Consider the following 18,409-nt stretch of genomic DNA (forward strand, 5'->3'; position numbering starts at 1 on the left):
ATTCTCTTCTTCTGGCTCAAACTTTACAATCCACATCCAGTTCTACGCCCAACACTGCATCCTCCAGAGAAGTGCTAAAAGTGAGAGTTAAACTCTAAAGAATATAGAATATACAGCACACATAAATCATAAAACCTTTGATCTCTCTCCTTACAGTATTTGCATGTCTGGACCACACTGCAAACTTTGCCTCAGTCACAGCTATCACATATTTGGAATCTTTTCATTATATGTAGATAAATATTATCCTGTGGTAATAATTACTCTGTAAAAAATGCACCTTAACACTTTGATCATGGATTGCAACACCCAATCATTCTGCTCTCTGCCTTATATAGTTCTCTGAATTATTCAATAGTACTGATGACCTTACAGTGGCCTTCAGGGTTAATCAGTGCCATTTCAGTTTGCCTTTTAACGGTGGTTTCTATTTCGCTCCACTAGTGGTATGCACAATGTAACAGTGTGAAGCTAAGGAGAGACTGGTTTGAATTTCAGATTCAGAATAATTTTCAGCTTCACTATTAACTTTTTTAACACATACACGGATATGATTACTTTGTAGATTCTGATTTATTAACATCTACCATTATGAGCATAAAATTAATCTTTACTTGGATTAAATCCTCATTCAATTGGAAATTAATACAGGATCAACAACATCCCTGCTGTTATATTATAAGACACATGTTTCACTGATAATATGCAACTGATTATCCTCCAGTTTCTTACTTACCTGGGAATCCTGGAAGACCAGGGGGGCCTGGACGTCCTAAGCCCGGAGGACCTGGAGACAAAAGGGAAACGAGAGAACCATGTAACTAAAAGGCTGTTTTAATGCCCTTTCAGCCTGTTCTGTGTTAGATGTATTGGCCGACAGAACTACACCCAGACAATACTAACTGTGTATAAAACTAGTCTGCTGTTCCTTTCAGTAATTTCCATTGTACTGTCTGCCCAGATTTCTGCATTTTCTCCCAGATCTCAGGCTCATTTTTGAACCAATTATCAAAACTCATGGGATATGATCATAACCTTGGGCAATATTGTAAAATGATCGGTACTAGTTCTGCTGCTTGATATATACCCCATTTACTTATCCGCTACTGTAGAAAAACACTGAAAACATAAAAACTACTGCTTTAAAGAATGGCTCTTTGTAAATATTCTGACAAACAGATGGCAACACAAGATCTATATTTCCTGTTTTTAATAGAAAGATGCACATTAGAATTTGATATTTCAGTTCCTGATGTACATATAGCACAGAAGAGGTTGATAGTTCAATATAATCAGATCTTTTCTAATTTGTATACATTTGTTTTCCTCAAGTTCAAGTCTGTCATTCAAGCATACATAAATATCCACGGATACAGCCAAACAAAATAGCGTCACTCTGGAATCAAGGTGCCAACAGTCACACACAGCTCAAGGCACCTATATAGTCCAAGACCCTAAGTCCATGAATGGTGCAGTGATCTGAAATCGAATACAATACGGGTTGTCTACTGCTAAGCGAAGACTGGGGGCAGCATTGACTCCCGCTCGGACGCTGTGGCACACTGCCTCCGGTGGAGCGTGTTGACTCCAATGCCTCTCTCCTGGACGGCTATAAACAGGTGACGACTGAGGCCACGCAGCTCCCTCGCCATCTGGCAATATATCAGTGAATCGCACCTGTAGCGTTCCACGTGAACAATGTCCCACAGGGTCTTGCAATCTTCTGAAAAGGGGCTAAGATGATCACTTGCTGTTAGACTGTGCACTAACTCCTGTGACACCTCTGACACAGGCTGCAGCGTGATCTGCTCCTTCAGTTTCTCCACCAACAAGTAACTTGTTGATGGGGTAGACCTGTAGTACTTTTATGTTCTTAATGTCTGGCCCTATTCTTAGTTACCTTAGTCAGGATGGACCAGCAAGCAGTTCTCGGGAGGATTATAGGCGAGAAACAACAAAAAATGATGCTTCTAATTCTGCTTTGTAAACAGCAACAATAAAAAAAACTGCAAACAAGTTAACCTATAAGCTCTGTCAACCATCAGTCCCCCTCATTCTTCATTCTGTTCTACGTAACGTCACACTCATTCAATAGTCTCAGCTTTACTGATTGCACAGTCTCGAATACATCTAATTTAAAATTGCTCTTAGAACCTTTGAATCCATCTCTACCATTTCAATCCCTTCCTTCATTTGATCTTCTAACAGTGCCCCTCCCGTACATCTCCCAGTCTTTTCCATCATCACGAATGGTAGTATCAACCTTCTCTGAGAATCCATACTTAAAGCGCTCCACCTCTGTCCTTGCCAAAGTCTTCCACCCTGACCAAGTCCTACTCTCCTTCCTACGGACAGGTCTCCTTCAGGCTTACACTTCTGCAAAGCACTTTGGGATGTCTTTCACAGCCTATAAGAACAAGGTAAGAATTCTGTTTGAGGCATTATTTTAAGGAATTGAAGAAACCTGAATCTCCCTTTACACCAGCTGGGCCAGGAATTCCATCACGGCCGGGTTGTCCTTTCTCTCCTGGTGGTCCTGGAGGCCCAGGTCGGCTCACATCGCCTGCAGACAAAGTAATTGTTTAAAATCTGTTAATATGTTTGAACAATCCAAAGGAGAAATTAAACCAATACATGTTTCTCAGAATTTTCTTTCATTTGTGCCCCCCTCCTCCATCTGCATATCACCCTCCCTTACTTGGATCGCCTGTTGCTCACTGGCTCTTGCTCCAGCCCTTCCCTCCTCTCTTTATACTGGATGTCTCTCTCCTCTACAGGACTGAATTAAGCCTTTTGATTTTGTGTTTTATATTGTGTTTTCGCTCCTTTTTTTTGTTGCCGTTGCATAATTTTTTTTGCGCGTACGGTGAGGGGGGTTGTTGTTTGAAGTTTTTCTTTGAAAGGGTTGATTCCAACATTTCTTCTTTGTTTCAGGACTATCTGTGGGGGAAGATGGATTTCAGAGTGGTATAAAGCATACACACTTTGATAATAAATGTACTTCGAATCCTGGACTCTTGAATCTATTTTTTTAGTCCAGGTGAATGGCATTGATACGAAACATCGACAGTCCATTTGCACCTTCTCCCTCCCCCCCACTCCCCACCCTGAGCCACTGAGTTCATCCAGCACCGTGTGTGTCCCTCCACATTCCAGCATCTGCAATCTCCGGTGTTGTAGCGATGTGCTACACACAGAGCTAGAAATAACAACACGCAGTCTGTAAGTTGCACTTGAGACTAGTTTATTCAAACTTCGCGGCACTGGCTTTTACGCAGTTCCGTTCCCGCCCTCTCCGGGGGGAAATGACATCAGAGATGCATTACAAAAGTCTCTTCCCGCATGCGGGCTTTCTCCCCCTGCTGGTGAAGAAGAAGGCCCAGCGCCATTTTGGGGCTGGCCTCTCTGCCAACGCGCGTGCCATTTTGTGAGCTGGTTCACCTGCGTAGAAAGTGGGTCGCCACATTAACCCCCACCCCACTGGAAGTCTTGGCATGGACCAGTCTTTTCCCTTACAAGTCGACCAGCCAGGCTGTGAGCTCGCAAGAAGTCCGCCCCCAGGAGTGGTTGGGCCATGGCGGCCAGTGTGAAGTCCCACGTGAACCGGCTGGCGCTGAACTGCAGCTGCACTGTGCGGGTGCCATAGGTCCGTATTGTGCTGCTGTTTGTGGCCCTCAGGGTGGGTCCCGGCTCCCTATTGCGGGTGTCATACCCCGTTGGGGGTAAGTTGCTGATTTCCGCTCCGGTGTCGACCAAGAAGCGGCGTCCCAACTGTTTGTCGCAGACATACAAGAGGCTGTCCTGGTGGCCAGCCGCCGTAGCCATTAGCGGCGGCTGGCCCTGGCATTTTCCAAGAACTTGCAAGGTGGGCGACAATGGCGGGCTTCTGTGCCCCATCACTGTTCATTGGCCTCCTCACTCCTGCCTCTGGATTGTGTGCGTTCTGTTGCCGGGCCTGGTCTGGCCTGCTGTTGGGCGCGTGGCTTGGTAATCTGTCCGATGAATGCCTCGCTCTCCCTCTTGGCTTTCCACAGCACGTCTGCCCGGGCCACCACTTTCTGGGGGTCACTGAAATCTGCGTCGGCCAGCAGCAGATGTATGTCCTCGGGCAGTTGCTCTAGGAACGCCTGCTCAAACAAGACGCAGGGCTTATGTTCTTCAGCCAGGGCCAGCATCTCATTCATTAATGCTGACGGCGGCCTGTCTCTCAAACCGTCCAGGTGCAGCAAGCAGGCACTTCGCTCACGCTGTGAGAGGCCAAAGGTCACTATGAGCAACGCTTTGAATGCTGCATAGTTGCCTTCTTTGGGGGGTGACTGTATGAAATCCCCAACCCTTGCAGCTGTCTCCTGGTCAAGGGAGCTCACCACATAATAGTAATGCGTGGAATTAGAAGATATCTGCCGAATCTGGAACTGGGCTTCTGCTTGGTCAAACCACACGCGTGGTCGCAGCGTCCAGAAAGCTGGCAGTTTTAGCGAAACTGTGTGAACAGATGAAGAGTCGATCACCTTTGGTCCAAATCCCATTTGGACCGTCAGGGTCACCAATGCAGTGATGTGCTACACACAAACCTAGAAATAATGACACACAGTCTGTAAGTTGCACTCGAGACTAGTTTATTCAAACTTCGCGGCACTGGCTTTTACGCAGTTCCATTCCCGCCCTCTCCGGGCGGAAATGACATCAGAGGTGCATTACAAAAGTCTCTTCCTGCGCGCGGGCTTTCTCCCCTCGCTGGTGAAGAAGAAGGCCCAGCGCCACTTTGGGGCTGGCCTCTCTGCCGACACGCGCGCCATTTTGTAAGCCCCTTCGCCTGCATAGAAAGTGGGTCGCCGCAGTGTCTCTAAACAAGAGAAAGTTTGCAGATCTTGGAAGTCCAGTGTGACACATACAAAATGCTGGAAGAACTCAGCAGGTCAGGCAGCATGTACAGAAGTGAATAAACAGTTGATGTTTAGCCTTGCAGTTAAAAAAAATTCCCATCCTCCTCCACTTTCCTTTTATTCCCTGCTCTGGACTCTTACCTCTTCTCCTCACCTGCCTATCACCTCCTCCTGGTGTCCCTCCTTCTTCCCTTTCTCCTACGGTCCACTCTCCTTTCCCATCATATTCCCTCTTCTCCAGCACTTTACCTTTCGCACTCAACTGGTTTCACTTACTACCTTCTCGCTGGTTCTCCTTTCCCTTCCCCCTTCCTTCCCAGTCCTGAAGAAGGGTATCGGCCCAAAATGTCAGCTGTTTATTCATTTCCATAGACACCGCCGGACCTGCTGAGTTCCTCCAGCATTTTCGAAGTACATTTATCAGACATGCCACCCTGCAAGAACTCATTTCAGGGAGGTAGCTCCATCAATTTGTGGGAGACTCCCAGAACTTCCTGGAGAGGTGGGATGTCTGCAATAGAGTAGCTCCTTAGCAACTAGCCAGCTGGTTTAAATAACCTTAGCTATGCTAATGAACGAATGACACCTGTTAAACTCACCTCAACATGTCTTTTACAGTCTTAACCCACCATGGGCAATAGAAAAGTCACTGTCGCAAACAGTGCAGTCAGCAACACTGTCATTATTTTGACCCCTATTAGGCAGGGGTACACTTTAGTGTAGTCTGGGGTGACGTACGTTTTATATTTTCTTTTTGTTTGGAACACTCTGCCATGGCACTCTCTCTCTCTCTTTCTGTCTGTCTGTCTGTCTGTCAAAAAAAAATCACTTTCCGGGATATTTTATATAACTTGCAGGCATCAGGGAGCCACTATCAATATCCGGGAGACTCCTGGAACTTCCGGGAGAGGTGGGATGTCTGATTTATTATCAAATAATGTATAAATTACACAACCTTGGGATTTATTTGCTTACAGGTGGCCACAAAAAAAGAAATCCGAAAGAACCCAATTAAGGAGAAAAAAAGAGCAACACCCGATGTGCAAGAGAAAGGGAAAAAACACACACAAATCATGCAAAATAATTGAAGCAAAGAACATTTCAAACCAAAATTGAGTCCTCAGATCTGAACCCTGGAGTAGGCCCAAAGCTTCGCCTATCAGCTCATCATATTAGCAGGCACAGAGCATAGCAGCCAGGGCAGTTTTCATAGGCTCTGCGCTATGGAGAGAGCAGAGACCATCGCAGAGAGTGAATAAAATCCGGCTTCGCCTCCGATCCCGACGCTCTATCCTTACAGTCTATCTGGGACAGCATTTAAGTTAACCAAACGACGGAACGGCAGAAGGCTCCGGCACCCTGGAGAGAGGAGTGAACATCGGGGAGAGTGAGCGAAGTCAGCTCTCGTCTCCATTCTGGCCCGGCATTTTTTTTGTGTCTTTACACTTTTACTGTGCACAGCTAAGTAAAGATGTGGTTTCTTGATATCCTCTCATCTGGGAATGAAAGGGTTATCATACGAGGAACGTTTGATGGCTCTGGGTCTGTACTCACGAGAATTTAGAAGGATGAGGGGGGATTTCATGAAACCTTTTGAATGTTGAAAGGCCAAGACAGCATAGATGTGGAAAGGATGTTTCTTATAATAAGGGGAGTCTTGGACAAGAGGGCACAGCCTCAGGATATAGGAGCGTCATTTTCAGAGATGCAGCAGAATTTCTTTAGCCAGAGGGTGGTGAATTTTTGAAATTTATTACCACAGGCAGCTGTGGAGGCCAGGTCGTGAGGAGTATTTAGGGCAGAGATTGATAGGTTCTTGATTGGACATGACATCAGAGGTTATAGGGAGAAGGCCAGGGAATGGGGTTGAGGAGAGGAAGAAAAGATCAGCCATGATCTTTTCCAAAGCATTGTGGGCCGAAGGGCCTGTATAGTGCTGTAGGTTTTCATCGTTTTCTATGATTGAATGGCAGAGCAGACTTGATAGGCCAAATGGCCTAATTCTGCTCCTATGCTTTTGGTCTTATGGCCCACTCATTAAGGTATTTTTAGGAACAGAATGCAGAAATTCCCTTTAGTTTATCTCTGTTGCTGTAAAGTAAGGAAAACAAATACCTTTTCTCTTTAAAGAGCTCTGCGCTGCACAATATATTCTGGCCATGCAAAAGGATTAAAGACTGTTGAAGCGCAACTTGAGCTGGTTTTCTGAAATTTTATAACATTACTTTCACTGAGCCAATTGCTCTCTTGGAGTGAGTGGTTAAAATATATAGGCCATACATAAATATTCCTTTATTTTAGGTGAAATACAAGACAATAAGACCATAAAATATAGGAGCACTATTAGGCCTTTTGGGCCATCGAGTCTGCTCTGCCATTTCATCATGGCTGATCCAGTTTTCCTCTCAGCCCAAATCTCCTGCCTTCTCCCCGTATTTCTCATTCCCAGTCCATTTAAGAATCTATCAACCTCTGCCCTAAATATACGTAAAGACTTGGCTTCCACAGCTGCCCATGGCAAAGCATTCTACAGATCCACCACTCTCTGGCTAAAGAAATTCCTCCTCTTCTCCATTCTAAAAGGACACCCCTCTATTCTGAGGCTGTGTCCTTTTGTCTTAGACACTCTCACCATAGGAAATAGCTTCTCTACATCCACTCTATCGAGGCCTTTCACCATTCAATATGTTTCGATGAGGACATCCCTCATTCTTCTGAATTCTAGTGAATACAGGTCCAGAGCCATCAAGTGGACTTCCTATGACAAGCTATTCAATCTTTCCTGAATCTCCTTTGAACCCTCTCCAGTTTCAGCACATCCTTTCCAAGGGGCTCAAAGCTGCTCACAATACTCCAAGTGAGGTCTTACCAGTGCTTTATAAAGTTTCAATGTTACATCCTTGCTCTTATATTCTAGTCCTCTTGAAATGAATGCTAGCATTACATTTGCCTTCCTCACCACAGACCCAACGTGCAATTTAACTTTCAGGGAATCCTGCACAAGGACTCCCAAGTCCCTTTGAGCCTCAGTTTTTTGTATTTTCTCTCAATTTAGAAAGTAGTCAACCCTTTCATTTCTTCTACCAAAGTGTGTGACCATACACTTCCCGACACTGTATTCCATCTGCCATTTCTTTGCCATTCTTCTAATCTAAGTCCTTCTACTCTCTACTTCCTCAAAATTACCTGCCCCTCCACCTATCTTCATATCATCTGCAAGCTTTGCAACCAAGCCATCAATTCCATTATTCAAATTGTTAACATATAACCCAAAAGAATCGGTCCCAACACTGGCCCCTGTGGAATACCACCAGTCACTGGCAGCCAACCAGGAAAGGCTCCCTTTATTCCCACTCTTTGGCTCTAGCCAATCAGCCACTGCTTAAACCATGGTAGAAACTTCCTGTAATACCATGGACGCGTAGATTGTTAAGCAGCCTCATGTGTGGCACCTTCTCAAAGGCCTTCAGAAAATCCAAGTACACATCATCAACCAATTCATTTTTGTCTATCCTGCTTGTTACATCTTCAAATAATTCCAACAGGTTTGTCATGCAAGATTTTTCCTTGAGGAACCATGCTGACTATGGCCTATTTTATCATGTGCCTCATCCTTAATAAACAACTCCAACATCTTCCCAACCACTGAGGGCAGACTAACTGGCCTATAGTTTTCTTTCTTCTGCCTCTCTCCCTTCTTGAAGAGTGGAGTGACATTTGCAATTTTCTATTCTTCTGAAACTATTCTAGAATACATTGATTCTTGAAAGATCATTACTAATGCCTTCATGATCTATTCAGCCACCTCATTCAGAACTCTGGGATGTACACTATCTGGTCCAGTTGACTTATCTACCTTCAGACCTTTCAGTTTCCCTTCTTAACCAGTAATGTTAACTTCAGGCACTTCATACTTTATGCCCCCGACACCTGGAACTTTCACCCTACTGCTGGTGTAACCCAGAGTGAAGACTCATGCAAAATACTTGTTCAGTTTGCCCACTATTTCATTGTCCCCCCCCCCCCCATTACTAACCCTACAGCTTTGTTTTCCAGTGGTCTGATATCCACTCCAACTCTCTTTTACACTTTATGGATCTGAAGAAACTTTTGCTATCTTTTTTAATATCAGTAGCTAACTTACTTTTACATTACATCTTTACCTTCTTAATGACTTTTCTAGTTGTCTTCTATTGGTTTTTAAAAGCTTCCCAATCCTTTAACTTCCCACTAATTTTTGCTCTATTATTATGGCTTCTATGTTGGTTTTGACTTCTCATGTTAGCCATGATTGTGTCATCTTCCTTTAGAATACTTCACCCTCATTGGGATGTATGTATCCTGTGTCTTTCAAATTGTTTCAAAAATTCCAGCCATTGCTGCTCTGTCATCATCCCTGCCAGTGTTCTTTTCCAATCAATTCTGGCCAACTCCTCTCTCATGGCTCTGTAATTCCCATAACTCCACTGTACTGATACATCGGAGTTTAGCTTCTCCTTCTCAAATTTCAGGGTGAATTCGATCATATTATGATCACTTGAGCCCTCAGGGTTCTTTTACCTTTAGCTTTCTAATCAATTCTTGCCCATTGCACAAAACAGAATTTATCCCTACCATCCAGTCCATGCTCTCTATTCACTACTGCCATCGGGAAGGAAGTACAGGAGCCTTAGGTCTCACATCACCAGGTTCAGGAACAGTTATTACCCTTCAGCCATCAGGCTCCTGAACCAGCGTCAATAACTTCAGTCACTCCAACAATGAACTGATTCGACGACCTCCAGTTAAGGATTCCACAACTCAGTATTTTTTATTATTACAGGTTTCCCCCGCCATCCGAAGGTGGAGTATTCCTATGAAATGGTTCGTAAGCCAAAATGTCGTAAAGCGAAGAAGCAATTACCATTTATTTATATGGGAAAATTTTGTGAGCGTTCGCAGACCCAAAAATAACCTACCAAATCATGCCAAATAACACATAAAACCTAAAATAACAGTAACATATAGTAAAAGCAGGAATGATATGATAAAAACACAGCCTATATAAAGTAGAAATACTTCTCTACAACGATCGCCTGCACAGATCTCCGTAGCGAAAATCTCACGCAAGTGCTCTCAGCAGAAAATCTCACGCAAGCACTGTTGGGATAAACGCGCTCTCCAGTAACCTTTAAGCTATGAGGCTGCCAAATCAACCATGTAAAAATACACAGCCTATATAAAGTAGAAATAATGTATGTACAGTGTTGTATCATTTACCGGAATCGGGAAGACAGCTTGCTGAGCAAAGTGATGATGGTGTGTTAGGCTGAGTCGTCGCTGGTTGGGTGGTGCAGTGGCCCCCACCCTCCGGGCCGCTGACCCGATACATTGCTGCGAAGAACGCAGCAGTAGCCGGGAGGCACACAGCTCATCTTTAAGAAAAAAAGCCGAAATAAACATGCTAATTAATTAGATGCTGCCGACACGTAAATGTCGGCGCAGATCAGAGGTGATGCAATCGGAAATTGCATCGGCGGCACCTAATTAATTAGCTTGTTTATTTCGGCTTTTTTCTTAAAGATGTGCTGTGTGCCTCCAAGCTACTGCTGCATTCTCCGCGAATCGGTACAGTATCTGTCCGGGGTCCAGGGATTGGGGTGGTGGGACACGGGGGTGTCATCTCATCGTCGATCAGGGCAGGCAGCTCATCTTCTCCTATAACTGCCCACCTCGATGTCGAAGATCGAGGTTCGTCGTCTGCTATGGCTGATGTGGAAGGCTTGCTTGACGCTGAGCCTCACGCATTTTTCTATCATACAGTTGTTTGTAAGGACTCAAACCATCCTGCAAATATCCCCTAAACCTACATACCCTTTCAAAATTAGAGTCGTACTTTATCATTGCAGCGAAAATCTTACGCAGTTGCTTCACTTTCTGCATTCGGTTTCGATTGTTATCCTTTCCTCTTCCAATTGCATCAGCTCTTCATCTATCAGTTCTTGGTCATGGGATGCCAAAACCTCTTCAACATCATCTTTGTCAGCTTCCACAAGCCAAACTCACTTTGTCCTTGCTTCGTTCACCACGATCAAAACGCTTAATTATGTCTAGTTTTACGCTAAGTGTAACACCCTAAGAGCTCTTTTAGGCTTTTCCAATACCTCAGAACTCATCTTGCTAATGGCTGCTCACAGGCACGTGTTTAAGCAATGTCGTTCTGAATCTTGGGGAGAGCAGCTGCTCGGGGCGCGCGCTGCCTTTTATCATGAGCTGATTTTTTATTGCGCGCTGCCTTTCTTCATAACAGTGAAAACACCTTCTGAAAGCGAAAACAGGGTACTAATGTAGGTCTTTCGTAACAGCGAGGTTTCGTAAAGCAAACGTTCGAAAAGCGGGGGCCACCTGTATCATTATTTGTTTTTTTTCCTGTATTTGCACAATTTATTAGCCTTTGGTTATCTGCAATCTTTGTGTGTAGTTTTTAATTTATTCCATCGTGTTTCATTGTTCTGTGAATGCCCACAAAAAATGAATCTCAGGGCAGTATATGGTGACATATATATACTTTGATAATAAATTTACTTCGAGGTTTGAACTTTGAACTTAATAATGTTTTAGCTGCAATACGCTCCTACCTAGGAGCCCACACTTTATAAACTACCAAAGTCCACATCAATTATGATGGCCTAAAGCCTTGAAAAAATGACGTTTCCAGCCAATGTTATGTTTAAGTACTTTAAATATACCTGGAGGACCAGGAAGTCCAATAAGGCCAGGAGGACCTGGTAAACCATCAGCTCCCTTTGGACCAGGAATTCCAGGAGTACCTGCAGAATAAGGAACACAAATCTCAATAAGCCCATGCTATTTAGCCTGTGTGCAAAATTCACGAATGCACTTCAGAACAACTTCAGCCATATACAGTTATGTGCAGCTGAACAAAATACTTTTAACCTCTTTAATTAGTTCACATAAGATGGGTCAGTTCCTTCTCTGTATTGTCACCCAGCTCCACTTAAATCATTCATTAAGTTGCCAAGCTATTCTTGAACTTTATCTGATTAAACTTCCATAAGTCAGAAATATTTTCTTAAACTTAATCCAAAATGCACAGTATTTGCACTAAACACAGCAATACTGTTTGAATCCTTGCCTTGTTTTAGTCATGCATATTGTTGCTTGAGTTGCATAGAACAAAAAACAGTACAATACAGTTCCAGCTCTTTGAACCTTAATTTATGCCAAACCTTTAACCTACTCCAAGATTGATCTAACCCTTCCCTCCTACATAGCCCTCCATTTTTTCTTACATCCATGTACTTATCTAAGAGCCTCGAATATTTCTCATATATCTGCCTCTACCACCACCTCTGACAGTGTGTTCCATGCACCTACTACCCTCTCTGGGAAAAAAAAATACCTCTGACAACCCTCCTACATGTTTTTCAAATTGCCTTAAAGTCATGCCCCCTCGTATTAGCCATTTCTGCCCTGAGAAAAAGTCTCTGACTGTCCACTCTATTGATGCCTGTTATCATCTGGTCCACATCTATCAAAGTATCTCCCTTCCTCCTCCATTCCAAACAGAAACGCCCCAGCTCACTCAACCTATTGTCACTAGACATGCTCTTCAACCCAGACAACATCCTGGCTTATCTCCTCCAGACAGTGCCCCTTTAAAGCCTCCACATCCTTCCTATAATGAAGTGACCAGAACTGAATACGATACTCCAAGCGTGGTCTAACCAGGGTTTTATAGACCTGCAGCATTCCCTCGCAATTCTTGTACTCAATCCCCTGACTAATAAAGGCCAACTTACCATATACCTTCTTAAGCACCCTATCAACCTGCAGGGCAACCTTCAGAGATCTACAGATGTGAATCCCAAGATTCCTCTGCTCCTAAACACTGCTAAAAATCCTGCTAACAATCCTGCATTCCGCCTTCAAATTCAACCTTGTGTAAAAGTCAACCATGTGTGATAGATGATGTTTCTGCTAATTGTACTTGCCAGGAGAGAATTCTACAAGGAGGAAGAGTGAAGAACGAGTTACGTGGCTGTTACCACGATAACCTCATTTGAGTGTAGTTTGACTGTTTGTTTGCGTGTTGTTCTTTTCATTGAGTCCATTGTATTTCTGTGTTTTATTATGAATGCCGGCAAAAAATGAATCTCAAGGTAGTAGATGGTAGCATTTACATACTTCAATAATAATTTTCCTTTGAACTTTGACTGACAGAGCATTGTGGTCCTGCAGAAACTGAGAGATTGCTTTGGATGCTGTCTGTGTGCATGGTTTTTTTTGTGATCGTGTGAGTTTCCTCCCACATGCCAAAACTGTGTGGGATGGCAGGTTAATTAGCCAAGTGTGCAGGTGAGTGGTAGAATGTTGGGATGAATTGATGAAAATGTGGGAAGAATAGAGCTTTGACTAGCGACTGATCTGGACATCAGAAGTTTGCAAGGAGGGGATTTCACTCAGGTTCACTGTCCAAGCAGAAAACGGAGCCGCGGGCCGTGACAGCATAATAGAGCTTTGACCAGCCACCAATCCGGACATCGGAAGTTTGAGTGGAAAGGATTTCCCTCAGGCCCACTATTCAAGTAGAAAAGGGAGGAGCAGGTCGTGGAAGCATAACAAAGCTTAGACCAGCAACTAATCTGCAGTTGAGATTGATTAGCACGAGCAAGTTAAAGGAAGGTAGGGGCAAGTGCAGTGGCCTTCACCTGAGTGGACACAGTCAGAGTGGTGATCTCAAGGTTTTAGCTCTTCGAGGTTTAAGCGAAGAGAGGCTTCAGTCCGAGAAAGCAGAAGAAAAGCTCAAGGTTAAGGTTATTTTTCTTTCCCTTGAATTGAATTGACTTTATGTCTTACATCCTTCACATACATGAGGAGTAAAAAATCCTTACATTATGTCTCTGTCTAAATGTGCAATGTGCAATCATAGTAATTTATAATAAGTTATAATAAATAGAACAGTCAATGTAACATAGAAATACACTCAAATCAGCGTGAGTTAATCATTCTGATGGCCTGGTGGAAGAAGCTGTCCCGGAGAATGCTGGTCCTGGTTTTCATGCTGTGGTACCAATTCCCGGATGGTAGCAGCTGGAATAGTTTCTGGTTGGGGTGACTCGGGTCCCCAATGATCCTGTGGGCCCTTTTTTCACACCTGTCTTTGTAAGTGTCCTGAATCATGGGAAGTTCACAACTGCTCAGTTAGGACAGTAGAGATGCTAGGCAGGACAGAGGAATGTTCCTCTTCTGGACCAGCTGCAGCTTTGAATAATCTACGTTAAGCTGAAGCTAGATGAACTCTGGATCATTCAGGAGGCTGAAGGGATGATAGGGAGAATATGTAGAGAGATAGTTACACCCAAGGTGCAGGACACAGGAAACTGGTGACAGTTTGGAAGGGAAAAGGGGTTAAGGAGGCAGTGCAGAGTTTCCTTTTGGCTGTTGCCCCTCAGTGACAGGTATATATCACTTTGGATACAGTTGGGGGGGAGGGGTGGGGGTTGACCTAACAGAGGAAAATCATAGTGGTTGCGTCTCTGGCACTGAGTCTGGCTCTGTGACTCAGAAGGGAGGTGGGGGAAAAGAGGCACGCTGTACTGATAGGGGATTCGTTAGTTGGGGGAATGGACTAGTGGTTCTGTGGGAGAGCCAAGATTCTCAGATGGTATGCTGTCTCCTGGGTGCAAGGGCCTGGGACATCTCCGAATGCATCCTCAGCATTCTTAAGTGGAAGGGTGAACAGCCAGAAGTCGTGGTCCAGGTACCAATGACATAGGCAGGACGAGTGACAAGGTTCTGCATAGAGAGTTCAGGGAGTCAAGGGCTAAGTTAAAGGGCGGAATCTCCAGGGTTGGGACCTCAGGATTGCTACCCATGCCAGATGCTAATGAGGCCAGAACTAGGAAGATTAAACAATTTAATATGTGGCTAGGGAGTTGGTGCAGGGCAGAAGGCACAAGATTTTTGGATCATTGGGCTGTCTTGCAGGGAAGGTGGGACCTGTACAGAAGGGATGGTTTGCACCTGGACTGGAGGGGGACAAATATCCTAGCAGAAAGGTTTGTTAATGCTGCATGGTGGGGTTTGAAATAGAGATACAGGGAGATCCAGACTGTCAGAACAGTTAGTGGAGAGTTTGTGGAGGCAGATGTTGGTAAGACCTCAGGAAAAAGTCAGGAATCAAAAGGTTGAGTATGGTGCGACTAGTGTCCTGAGCTGCATATACTTCAATGCAAGAAGTACTGTAGGAAAGGCGGATGAGCTCAGGACATGGATCAACACTTGGAATTATGACGTTGTAGCTATTAGTGAGACTTTGTTGCAGGAGGGGTAGGACTGGCAGCTCAATATTCTGGGGTTGTGTTGTTTTAGACATGACAGAGCAAGAGGGTTTAAAGGTGGAGGGGTGGCATTACTAATCAGGGAAAATGTCATGGCAGTGCTCAGGACAGACTGCAGAACTCGACTAGGGAAGCGCTATGGGTGGAACTGAGAAATAAGAAAGATATGACCATGTTAATGGGGCTATATTGCAGACCACTTAACAGTCCTAGGGACTTAGAGGAACAAATTTGTAAAGAGGATGCAGACTGATGCAAGAAGCATAAGGTTGTTATAGTAGGTGAATTTAGCTTTCCATGTATTGACTGGGAAACCCCTACTGTAAAAGGACTAGATGGGATAGAGTTTGCTAAATGTGTTCAGGAAAGTTTCTTTCATCAGTACGTTTTAGTCCCAATGGGACAGCATGCTATACGAGATCTGCTATTAGAGAATGGCACAGGGCAGGTGACAGAAGTTTGTGTCGGAGAACAGTTTGCATCCAGTGACCACAATGCCATTAGTTTCAAAGTAAATATGCAAGGAGATAGGATTGAGATTATAAATTGGAGAAACGCCAGTTTTGACGACATCAGAAATGATATGACAAGTGTGGATTGGTTCAGGTGGTTTTCTGGCAAAAGTGTTCTTGGAAAGAGGGGGGCCTTCAAAAACGAAATCCTGAGAGAACAAAGCTTGTGTGTACCTGTCAGAATAAAAGGTAAAGATAACAAATGTAGGGAACTTAGGTTTTCAAGAGAAATTAAGGCCCTGGTTAAGAGAAAAAAATGAGGTGTACAGCAGGCATAAGTAGAAACAAATGAGGCGCTTATAGAGTACAAGAAATGCAAGAGAACACTTACGAAAGAAATCAGGAAGGCTAAATGAAGGCATGACGTTGCTCTGGCAGACAAGTTGAAGGAGAATCCTTCACAGCAAAAGAATTGCTAGAGACAAAACTGGTCCTCTGGAAGAACAGAATGGTAATCTATGTGTGGAGCCAAAATAGATGGGGGAGATCTTGAATGCATTCTTTGCATCTGTATTTACTTGGGAGACAGATACAGAGTCTATGGAAATGAGGCAAAGTGGCATCAACTTCACAGACCCTGTACAGATTACAGAGGAGGAGGTGTTTGCTCTCCTGAGGCAAATTAGGGTGGATAAATCCACAGGGCATGGCAAGGTGTTCCCTCAGACCCCACGGGAGACTATTGCAGAAATTTCCGGGGCTCTAACAGAGATATTTAAAACATCCTAAATGACTGGAGGGGTACCAGAGGATTGGAGGATATCCAATGTTGTCCTGCTATTTAAAAACAGATCTAAACATAAACCAGGAAATTATAGGCCAGTGAGTCTGACAGCAGATGTGGAAAGGTTATTGGAACGTATCCTAAGGGAATACCCATAGCTCTGCACACCATCCTTACACACCTGGAGGAGAGGGATGCTTACGTGAGAATACTGTTCTTGGACTACAATTAAGCATCCAACACCAGAATTCCCTCCAGGCTTGACAAGAAGCTCAGAGACCTTGGCCTTCACCCTGCCTTGTACATCTGGACCCTGGACTTCCTGTCAGATCACCGGCAGATAGTAAGAATGGGCTCCCTCACCTCTGCCCCTCTGAGCCTCAACACAGGAGCCCCTCAGGGCTGTGTACTAACCCCCTCTTTTACTGTCTGTATACCCATGACTGTGTCGCCACCCACAGCTCCAATCTGCTAATTAAATTTGCTGATGACACTACATTGATTGGCCTTATTTCAAATAATAACGAGGCAGCCTATAGAGAAAAAGTCATCACCCTGACACAGTGGTGTCAAGGAAACAACCTCCCCCTCAATGCTGCAAAAACAAAGGAGCTGGTTGTGGACTACACGACAAATGGAGACAGGCTAACACTTTATGACATCAATAGATCGGGGGTTGACAGGTGGAACAGCTTTAAGTTCCTTGGCATACACATCACCGAGGATCTCATGTGGTCTGTATATACCGGCTATGAGGTGAAAAAAGCATAACAGTGCCTCCTTCACCTCAGACGGTTGAAGAAGTTTGGCATGGGTCCCCAAATCCTAAGGACTTTCTATAGGGGCACAATTGAGAGCATCCTTACTGGCTGCATCACTGCGTGGTATAGGAACTGTACTTCCCTCAATCTCAGGACTCTGCAGAGAGTGGTGCTGACAGCCCAGTGCACCTGTAGATATGAACTTCCCTCTATTCAGGAAATTTACAGAGACAGGTGTGCAAAAAGGGCCCCAATGATCACTTGGGACCCAAGTCATACCAACCACAAACTGTTCCAGCTGCTACCATCTGGGAAATGGTACCACAGTATTAAAGCCAGGACCAATAGGCTCCAGGACAACTTCTTCCACCAGGCCATCAGACTGATTAATTCACGCTGATACAATTGCATTCCTATGCTATATTGAGTGTCCTGTTGTACATACTATTTATTATAAATTACTATAAATTGCACATTGCACATTGCACATTTAGACGGAGACGTATTGTAAAGACTTTTATTCCTCATGTAAGTGAAGGATATAAGAAATAAAGTCAATTCAATTCAATAACGGACCTGATGTATATGTATTTGGATAGTCATGGACTGATTAAGGATAGTCAGCACGGCTTTGTGCGTGGTAAGTCATGTCTAACCAATCCTATAGGGTTTTTCAAGGAAGTTACCAGGAAAGTGGATGAAGACAAGGCAGTGGATGTTGTCTGCATGGACTTTAGCTAGACATTTGACAAAGTCCCACATGGGAGGCTGCTCAAGAAGGTTCAGTCACTCAGCATTCAAGATGAGACAGTAAATTGGATTAGATATTGACTTTGTGCGAGAAGCCAGAGAGTGGTCATAGAGGGTTGCCTCTCTGACTAGAGGCCCATGACTAGTGGTGTGCGCAGGGATTGGTGCCGGGCCCGTTGTTGTTTGTCATCTATATCAATGATCTGGATGATAATGTGGTGAACTGGGTCAGCAAATTTGTGGATGACACTAAGATTGGGGTTGTAGTGGACCGTGAGAAAGGCTATCAGGGCTTGCAGAGGGATCTTCATCAGCTGGAAAAAGGGGCTGAAAAATGGCAGGTGGAATTTAACGCAGGTAACTGTGAAGTTTGGCACTTTGAGAGGACCAACCAGGATAGGTTTTACACAGTGAAGGATAGGGCACTGAGGAA

The 18,409-nt window shown here is 44.3% G+C and overlaps 1 protein-coding gene across 2 annotated transcripts in view; it reads right to left on the reverse strand.

Annotated features, from left to right (window-relative positions):
• The window catches only part of col4a5 (collagen, type IV, alpha 5 (Alport syndrome)), a 314,426-nt gene that overhangs the window by 68,494 nt on the left and 227,523 nt on the right, over window positions 1–18,409 (reverse strand). For both annotated transcript variants that reach the window (XM_063061058.1, XM_063061059.1), the window contains exons 39-41: window positions 11,615–11,695; window positions 2,465–2,563; window positions 737–787 (exon numbers count right to left, since the gene is read on the reverse strand). In XM_063061058.1, coding sequence (XP_062917128.1) covers window positions 737–787; window positions 2,465–2,563; window positions 11,615–11,695 — 231 coding nt within the window. The remainder of the gene's footprint in view (window positions 1–736; window positions 788–2,464; window positions 2,564–11,614; window positions 11,696–18,409) is intronic.

The sequence above is a fragment of the Mobula hypostoma genome, chromosome 10 (genome assembly GCF_963921235.1).
Source record: "Mobula hypostoma chromosome 10, sMobHyp1.1, whole genome shotgun sequence".
Lineage (NCBI taxonomy): Eukaryota > Metazoa > Chordata > Chondrichthyes > Myliobatiformes > Myliobatidae > Mobula > Mobula hypostoma.